The 9,953-nt window shown below is 50.7% G+C and overlaps 2 protein-coding genes across 2 annotated transcripts; both read right to left on the minus strand.

The window, feature by feature from the left end:
• Nucleotides 1–276: 276 nt before the first annotated feature.
• H257_17850 (hypothetical protein) lies at nt 277–2,929 on the minus strand (the record flags this gene model as incomplete). The annotated part of the gene is made up of 4 exons (XM_009846802.1): nt 277–648; nt 732–1,382; nt 1,503–2,543; nt 2,735–2,929. The coding sequence occupies 4 exons, from the start codon at nt 2,927–2,929 to the stop codon at nt 277–279; spliced, it is 2,259 nt and encodes a 752-aa protein (XP_009845104.1).
• A 163-nt stretch (nt 2,930–3,092) lies between these two features.
• H257_17851 (hypothetical protein) lies at nt 3,093–4,397 on the minus strand (the record flags this gene model as incomplete). Its single annotated transcript, XM_009846803.1, has 3 exons — nt 3,093–3,497; nt 3,581–3,774; nt 3,845–4,397. 3 exons carry the CDS (start codon nt 4,395–4,397, stop codon nt 3,093–3,095), a joined length of 1,152 nt encoding a protein of 383 aa, XP_009845105.1.
• Between the last annotated feature and the right edge of the window lie 5,556 nt (nt 4,398–9,953).

Consider the following 9,953-nt stretch of genomic DNA (forward strand, 5'->3'; position numbering starts at 1 on the left):
TCTTTCTGACCTACCTGTTATTGTAATAGCAGGAAGTCCGAGGGTCATCCGCCCCGCAGCTTACAATGGGTTAATGTACCTGATCACAAAGAGCGTTCCTCGAGCATTCTTCAAGGAACGTATGTGCGACAATCGTTAGATTGATCGGCTTGTCTATGACGCAATGCAATGATGGCGATTAGCCAATCAAACTGCCTATTCTAGTGATAGCCTGTGAACTGTAAGCTGGAGCATTCACAGTGCTGCTAAGCATTCTAACGCACATACCATTGATGGCTACAGCTTCACTTCTCCCTCCCGTTGGGTCACTCGGAATGTCGCTTGTTTGATCGGGCTCGCATCCCCGGTGTTGATGTGGCATTTGGTCAGGTCAGTCCTTCCCGGGGCTTTTGATGTCGAGACGAAGAGGTCGAAGCGCAGGAGAAGTTTTCGGAGGAGTTCTTTCTGTTCGAGACTCAAGCTGGAATCCTTCCAGTCAATTTGGATCTCTTCCTTGCCTGGTTTCGTACTTGTTTCCTGCGCTCCTGTGGTTAGTGCGCAGAGTGTTCCGCCTCCTGTGGTGCCTTCCTCTCTCCCCTCTGCAGAGAAGTCGCGCTCCGGGGCGACGGGGTGGTCGACGTGTCCGAAGCGGGTGTGTCCGTGTGGTCCCTGTAGTGGTCCGGGAGGTGGAAAACCACCCCGATGGCGTCTGTGGGGCGAATGACTAATTTCGTGTCCGAGTGGTTCCGCACCTGGACCCAGAAGCCTTCCTTCCGGACGATGTTGATCGAACGGGCGATATGTAAAGGGGACAACGAGGCAGTGGACTCTACCAGTATATGGCACCCTTCCGGGAGGTCTGACGAGATGTGGCATAAGACAAGCCTGCGGGAGTTGCTTTTGACATAGACCGTGGGCGTGGGGTGGACAGTGGGCCAGTTGGTCGGCATGATGTGTAGGGAAGCCGAAGGCGCGGGTTCGTGAGCTTTCTGTGCCGGTGGCTCCCGCGGGTCCTCACGTTTGAGATGGGCTACCGTTCTTGGTGTCGCCTGGGCGTCGTCGGTGTGGAGCGGTAGGGTTATGGGAGAATCTCCAAAACCAACGCAGTTGGTCGAGAGGTTGACCAGGGCCTTGAGTTTGCGCAACAGGTTAATCCCCAGAATGCACGGGATGATGGAGTCGACCAGTACCCATACCGGGAAGGTCGTTTGTTTTTCCGCTAGAGTGATGCTGAAGTACCGGAGGCCCAGCGTTCGTATAGGCGTGTTGGATGCCGAGACCAACCCATACGCCGGTTTTTGGAGAGGAGGACTCCCGAGCTCGTTCCAGAACGCCTCGCTAATTACCGTCACGGAAGCTCCTGTATCCACTAACGCGAGCGTGTCCGCCGTTTGGATGCGGACCTGAACCAACGGGGCGTTCGGATTGGAATCCACTTGGCACACCCTTTGGTCTGGTTGAGGGAATGGTGCTACCATTCAAAGGAGCTCGTCATCGTTTAGGCCCAGGAACGGCAATTCGACCGTCGGGGCCCCCAGATAGGTGGTTTCGACGTCGAGGGGCTCGAGGGGATTGTTTGAGTCAACGACACCCGGGGAGAGAGACTCCGGGGTTTGCGGGCGGCCGTCAGGGGTGGCGAGGGCGCTTTCAATGTGATGGCACCTGAGGGCGAGGTCCAGGTAGTGGCGCCGAGATGAGAGCGTCCTGCGACGGATGCGCCAGATGGCCGAGGGAAGTCGTGTGAGTTCCAAGTCCCGTAATCGTAGGGCGAAAGAGGCCCGGTCGTCGATTAAGTGGTACTGTACGGCTCCGTGGACTTTGACCAGTTGTCGAGCGGGTAGACGGGGAATTTCAGTACCGCCGATAGGTAGGACGTCACCCTCGGGTGGCGTGCAATCGGTCTCAGGGATGGGTCCAAAGCCGGGTAGCTCGTTTGAGGCCAGGCTTTTTCGCTGGAAACGTGACCACCACGTGTCGGAAATGATCGCCACTCGCGCGTTTTCGAAGTTGCGGTTAGCCGTCCGGGCCTCCTCGCATGTTACCAGGATACTGGAGAACCAGTCGAGCCAGCGATCAGGATCGTCGATGTCCGAAGGTGACTCGAACAGATGCGCGTCGTCACGTGTCAAGGGCCGGCGAAGGGCCATTGTAACCACCTCAACGATATTTTCCTGAATGACGTCCTTTCTTTCTTCTTTGAGTCGGACGAGCTGACGTTCCAGGTCGGCTGGTGAGACAGGGTACAGACGCTCCTCGATATCTACGTGCCGAGCTTCGGGGATGCCCGTTAGGTCGCCCCGCATGATTGCTTCGATTTGGGCTTCCGTGAAGACGGGAGTCACCCCGGGAGAAGGTCCAGTTTCGTAACCAGGAGTTGTTGCCAGGTTCGCGGGCGCCCCTGACGTTGCCGAACGCGGTCCGGGCGTGGCGGGAGGTCTAAGCTTCTTTGACCTCCGGTTTTTGAAGATCTGAATCCCAGGGGTAGTTGCAGTAGTCGTGGCCTGCGAAGTGGCTGTTTTCTGGTAGCGCACGGCGGCCTTTAGACCAGGAGTCCGTGTGTCAGCCTTCGCGTCCGTAAGGGGCGAGGGGATCGTAGCGTCTTTAAAGCTTGCTGGGTGAACCGCTTGCAAGCGCGGTGATTCGGTGTTGGTGTAAGTTTCATTTGGTTGTTGTGTTAAACTTGTCCGCAGGGTCACGTCCAGCGGGAGCCCTGCAGTATTGTGTGCTTCATCCGTCAGGTATTCGATTTGGATACTTCTTGGTCGTCATAGTTGGTAGGGGACTCGTCTCGTCCGGTCTTAGTAGTCATGTCGTCCACGGAGTTTGGATCTCCTCTGGTCATGAGGCACTCCTGGTCTTGTAGTCTTGTTTCAGAAGCACACCCGTCCGGGTCTTCGTTTCTCCCTTCACGGGTTTTGGGAGCTGCCGAAGTCCCGCGTAATGGCGGCATCATAGTCTTGGTTGTGGCTGTGGGCGTAACCCTGGGTTTACTGGTCCCGGGGCTGCTGCTCACAGTCGTGGTAAGTGTCAGTTTATTTTTGTCAGTATCATGGCTGTCTTGGGGTTGCCTTCAAATGGTTTCTCGAGGTTGACGTCCTTCTCTTTCAAGTATTTCAGACTCGCTTCGATGGTTGTCGGGAGTGTCGGGGGCCCCGGAGGCAGCTGGCCATGATGGGGTCTTCACATTCATTGAGCAAAATGAACACGGCACTTTCGGGCGGGAAATTCGCGTTTCGAATGTTGTCGCCGATGCGGCAGGCGTATTTGTTAACCGTCTCCCCAGTTCGGCGGTACGAGTCCGCGGTAATGGTCGCCATTCGCTCCGTCTTCGTTTTCATGATGAATTCTTGCCTGAAAGCCTCCCGGGACTCAGCCCAGGACTGTTCGGCATGATCCCGGACTCGTCTGGCCCACCAGTCGGCAAAACGAGGGATACTGGATTCGTTGAGGCGGTCGTCGAAGATTCCCACCAGTTGAGCGTCCGTGATCCCGTAGTCCATTTGTAACACGTCGAACTTCTTCAGGAAGTGTTCCAAAGGGATGGCGCTGTCCACTCGTTTCAGTTTGGGTGCGTATTTTTGTGCGTCAGCATAAGCGGAACGGGAAGGACGGTCCCCATGGTCATCGTGCCGGGGCACGTATGGAAACCTGGGTGCGCCTCCACCCCATGGTCATCGCCGCCACCTCCCCCGGGAGGTCCGGGGGGATCTCCTCGGCCTCCAGTGCGTTCGAAAGGATTGTGCCCCCCGGGGCCCCCCTGGAGCTGGGTATGACGAAGGAGGACCGGGAGGGTTGCTGGATCCTCCACCGAATACACCGCCGCGGTCTCCGTGGGCCGGTGTGAAGTAAGGTGTGCTGGGTTTACTGTGTCCACGCATCCCGTACGAGTCCTGGGGTATGTACTCAGGAGGTTCTCGTTGCTTTGGTCTTTCGGGCATGAACGGCTTTTGAGAAGTCACAGCACGGTCGTAGACACCTGCCGGCACCGGCATCGACATGGTTTCCGTAGCGATCTCGGTTTGTTGCATAAACATTGGGATAGGGTCCATTGTCCGTTGAGGTGTACCCGCCATCGAGTAGGGGGCCTGGAGTACTGATGACGTCATGAAAGTCGAATGACTCCACTTCGAAGGGGGGGCTTTCCGGGACGAGGCGGGTGTCGCATAGGGAGTCCCGACCGAACCTGATCTGGGTCGGCCTTCCTGAAGTTGCAAGGCCAACGTTTGCTGATCCACTTGTAAGGAGGACTGTTGCCGACGGAGGTTCGAGTAAGACTTGTTGACTTCCTGAGCGAAAGCTTCCCTTTCCCTGAGGAGGGTTTTCTCTTCTTCCCGCAGGAGGGTCGTGTTTAGCCCCAATTGTGTCTGAGCGTCGGACACCTTGTGTAGGATTGCTTCGTGTTCTTCCCGCGACTTCATGAGCTCCTCTCTTTCTTGAGTTACTACACGCCGTTCCTGCGAGTCACGATCCAACGTTAGCGCCAGTAGTTGTTCTTGGACACCCCTTTCCATTTCCTCGCGTAGGGTCTGCTCCTCTTGTAGCTCATGTTCGTACCGAGTGTGAACTTATAGGAGTTGTTCTTGGAGTTGAGACCCTCGGGTTTCACTTTCCTGAAACCGGGCCTGGGCTTTGTTCAGAGCCTCGTGAGAGACCAGCGTACGTTGTTCGGACTCCTGGGGTCCACTGGAAGTAGGAAAGGCTCCAGTAGAAACCTTGCAACTATGCTAAGACGAATTGGCACATCTAAACTCAGTAACGATGTGGTCTTTGACGCGTTGGCTTGAAAGCAGTTAGCTCCGCCTCGCAGGAACATCCATTTGCGTCGCTGTTTGACTTACTACTACGTAGTACAGTACCATACTAGTATACTTCGAAGTACAAGTACTACGTACCGGTAGTACTACGAAATGTTCTGGCGTAGAGTGAATTTGAATACAGCAGTCATGTCGATTTGTTCTGACGGTATGAAAGACTGATCATTTTGCTCATCTGGTGGTCTATTTTAGGGACGAAACTTCCAATACTTTTCATCCTGCGGGGAACTCGTGGTGGATCCATCGAAAGCGACGAGCTACCAACGTTTCCAGAAGGCCACGTCTATGCTGTTCAAGAGAAGGCTTGGATGGATGAAAGCGTGTGGGTGTTCTACAACTGTACCTGCAAGAGCTGTTGAAGTTCGAGCTGATTGGTCCGTCTGTGGTTCTTGTCGACAACCTAGCATCGCACGTATCTGCGATGTCGTACAAAACTGTGGATGAAGAGTTGTTTGGCTTCTTGCAGCCGCTGCCACCGAATGCAACCAGTCATTGTCAACCATTGGATGTTGGTGTGATGGGACCATTGAAAGCGAAACTGCGCTCCACATGGTTGTTGGAAACGCCGGTGGTGACGGCGTCGGAAAAGCGCCTGAAAATGGTTGAACGAACCATCGCCGCTTGGGATTCAATCAGTGCCTCGACATTCAGAAGCTCGTTTGAAAAGGCCCTCCCTCGCATATTTGAATTGTAATACATTTGAAACTCATCCGTTTGTACTATTGTATTTTTAATGACTTGTCGGGACATTTGTTGGGGCACTTGTCGGGACATTTCTTGGGACGCACCACAACTTGTTTTACACTGTTAGTACTCCTAGAAATGATTAGTAATACTAAATTTAGTGATTGTGAGATAATTTACTGCCTATTTTATACTTCGTTGCGCCAACCAGAGCGACCAAAATATGACGTCATTGCTTCAATCATGTCACCAACAAAAAAATAAAGATGTAATGTCAGATTCGATCTGCATACAAACTCATATATGAGCCAAAAACGTCTGGTGCGAGTATTTCTCGACTTCACTGTACTGCAGAACTACATACTGTACTGTATGTAGTTACTACGTTGTAGTATATGCCAAGCTTCTGATTTGGCTGGTTCATTGGTCAAAGATAATTGACCAGTTTCACATTGATAAAAATCACACACGAATATCCGACGTTGGATTGGTCGAAGAGTGGATTTGATTGGCTACTTGATTAGCTTTCTGGGTTTTGATTGGTCGATCGATGCCTGTCGATTTGGCGCTGCTCATTAGCTTTCTGGGTTTTGATTGGTCGATCAATGCCTGTCGATTTGGCGCTGCTCATTTGATTGATTGTAAGTGCAGTGGGATAGGACACCCCTGTTTTATCAATGAGGCGGTGGAATTTGTGATTTGTTGCTGCCACACGGCGGATAAATTCAAGTGACAGCTAAAGCTAGATCGTTTGGCACAAGATGTAGTCCATCTAATAAATACTGAGCAAATTATGACATTAAACAGGAATTTGAGGTGCGACATTTGGATAGGACACCCAAAAAGTTAACAACGAAATTTGTCCTCAAAGCATCAAATTGTGTATTTAATTTTTTTTTTGCCTCCTTTGGCTTGGATAACATGCACACAGCGCTTTGGCATCGACCTGATCAGCTCCTGCAAGTAGTTTTGGGAAATTTTCTCCCTCTCACGCTTGATGGCGACCTTTAGCTCAGCCAAAGAGTCAAATTGCTTACCATTTAGGTAAACTTGGCGAGCCAGCACCCCCCAAATGTTTTCGATAGGGTTTAAATCAGGCGACAACGCAGGATGACCAAAAATGACAATATATTACTCGTCCAAAAACTCCATAACCACCTTGGAGCAATGAATGTGCGTTGTCTCGCATAAATACAAAACTTCCGCCATACATCTCATGACCAAATGGGAACAGGTAGTTCGACAACGTGTCAACGTACTTGTCACCTGTCTGTGAGCCCTCCACGAAAGGCGATTTCCGACTTCCCGTGACTTAAAAATGCGGCCCAAATCATGCAACTGCCACCGCCACTGTGCCGGGTGAAAAACTGGTCATTTACGTGGCGAAGGTCGTGCCAGTAGTACTGGAAACCGTCTGCACCGTCGAGGTTGAACTTCTTTTCGTCTGACCACACCACGACATCCCAGTCAATTGGATTGGTTAGGTTGTCTTCGGCGTACTTGAGTCTTGCGTCCTTGTGGCGTTGTTGAAGCTTCGGTGCATGCTGACGCTTGGTGTATTGTAGGAAAGCGGCTTGATTCTAGATGCGTTGGTATGTGCGGAGCGACACTTCTAACGGCAGGTACGCTTTGAGCTGCTTCGCTGAGCATCCGATCGTCGAGGCGTGCTTGATGATTTGACGGCGTGCCCGTTCAGACACTTTTGTGGACTTTGGACTTACGTAGTGGGTCCCATAGGTCTCGTGTGACCGTAGAAAGCCTTCTACGACGTTTCTGAAGCGGTCAAGGGTGACGGCGATGCGTTTAATCGATAATCCAGCCTTCGAAAAGGCTAAGGCACTACCTTGCTCGTACTCGGTGAGTTGGGCGGCTCTTCCTATAACAGTTGTACTTGGAAAGGCAAGTCAAGGTAGGTCGAATGGTGCTTTATTGACGTTTACTACTTAGCCGTGCAAGGATTGCCTGGAAGCAGCTCAGACTGGACTTGAAACTCAGGTGTCCTATCCGGTTGTCGCACCTCAAATTCAATTTTCGCGGCATAACTCAGCCAGTGTTGATTATTTTGACCTGAAACAAGCGCCAAACAACCGGACCAATCAATTGCGTTCGTGTGGTATATATTGTTTCTCTTAACGTGCACGTCGATTCGAAATTGGAGTGGGTGCTCAATCGAACGAATGATCGATATACGACCAATCAAAAACCAGAACACTAATCAAGTGGCCAATCATATCCACTCTTTAACCGATTCAACATTGAATTAGTGTGCGAATGAAATTAGTGTCACACTGGATAGATACACACGTCAGTACAATGAATCGATCGATAGATTTGGCGAATCAACACAAAAGTTCAAATTTTGGGTAAAAGGACAATACTACGTAGTACATCGGAAGTATTGTGGATTCGGTACAATCTCCAGACCCCGTCGAATCGATATTGCCGCCGAATCGAATCACGAACCGACGCTATTGGCTAATCCAAATCAAAACTCCAGCATGATTCAATACCCCGCGAATTTTGGAAGTTTACTGTTAGGAGTAGTTCCAAGGAGTTTGCAGAAATAGCATGAGCCAATCAAAATCGATTTACCTCCTTTTTTTTACCTAAAAAAGTACTATTGTGCTTTTCACTCGTTTTGGCTATTCACACCATAAACCTGGGTGTTTGTTACATCGACCCCAGTGCTTTAGATAATCCGTGCCGTGATTTAGGATCACGTTTCGTTACAGAATGTAATTATAGGGAGGTCATTTATGCAACTCCCTCGCTTTTGCACATTTGAAAAGTGCAATCGAAGTTACCGGTATATCTGCTATTCTCGGGACCAAATTGCACAATTCACTGGTCATCATGAACAACTTTTGATATTACAAATGAATGACGAGGACAAGCGCCGGGGTCCGGGGTTCTACCGTACAGCGATGTACTGTACGTATGGTGCCACATCGTAGAAAACCACGCCATCTTCTCGTTCCATCGCGCAGTGCATGCTACCTGCATGTACTACGCGATGGAATAACAGCCAAGGTGTTTTGGTCACTTCAGCAGCACATGTGATTATTTTTGCTCAGAGTTATTTGACATTCATAAAACCCCAGTGAATTAGCTAAAACACCAGGTATTTATTCAACCTTGTACCGGGTAAGAGCATCTACACCGCATTCCAGTAAATCGACACATCAATATCCGCATAGTGTTCGGATAACCACCTCCAGTATTGTAATGGACTGATAATTCAGCATAATTCGCACCGCAAAAAGCTCAACTCCAGCCAGTAAATTCACCATCATTCGACCAGCTTGAGTGGAAACCCGCGTTAATTTTGACTATGAGGTATGCTTATCTCCAGGAATGGCACGCAATGATGCGCAACATGCCTGCATATGTGCAAAGTTATCCTTTATCACCAGGAATGGCATCAACTGTAGTTTCTCGTGAACAAGTAAACGGAGTACGGTGATATACAGACATAATAGGCATCTGCCATCTCGATAGGACCCGCGCTATTGACCTTGGTAATGCAGCAGACAATGGCGCGGGTCCTGTCGAGTTGTAGTCGATGGCATGGGTCCTGCAACATGAACAACACGGCTACCGGCCGCGAAGACATACCCACCGACTGCCGCATGACTCTCGCCAACGCGGCAAGCCATGAAACTTCGACCGGCGCAAGACAGACACCGCCAACCACGGCAGGATTGGCCTTAGACCGGGCTCGGACCGGCGCAAACAAGCAATCGGTCGCATTCGCCTGCGGTCGATGCTGCCGCCTAACAGTAAACTTAGGGAAAAGCATATTTGAACGTGGTTTTTGGTACATTTACACGTGCCGTTACAAAAATGGTGTGCATACACGTGGTAATGGTATGCTTACACGTGGAGGAGCATTTGCGCGTGGTGGAGCATTCACACGTGGATATATTGATCACAAATATTAACATGTGTTAAACAATCTGAGCAGTGCGGTAGGGAATGTTCCGTATGCCATCTACTATTAATAGTACACATTATGTCTTCTGCACACATGTCGCGTTCATCGCAAACACAAAAAACTATACCTCGGCCATTCCTTAGCCAAAACCACTCATTCTTGGACTGGTGTCACCGCTGAGGGATGCTCTCGGCGGTGGTGCCAGTCCCATATACATTGCGAAAGACCAACTTGCCAACGTCGGTGACGACCACCTCGCGCCGCCGACCATGGCGGCACCACGCACCTCGTCAGCACGAAACCCCCGTCGTTTAACGTGAACGAATAATGCAAAAATCACGTTGTTTATCGTGTCAAATCACGGATTTGGCACAATATCTTGGATAGATTTACCATGAGTACGGAAACGATACAATGCAATAGGGCAATTCAAACTTTTGGGGCATTTAGTCAATAGGGATATACGATGATTGGGACGAAGGCTGACCATGCAGCCACCATGATGACCGTATACACAGCGAGTTCGTCGACTTATCACATCT

The sequence above is a fragment of the Aphanomyces astaci genome (genome assembly GCF_000520075.1).
Source record: "Aphanomyces astaci strain APO3 unplaced genomic scaffold supercont1.123, whole genome shotgun sequence".
NCBI lineage: Eukaryota > Oomycota > Saprolegniomycetes > Saprolegniales > Verrucalvaceae > Aphanomyces > Aphanomyces astaci.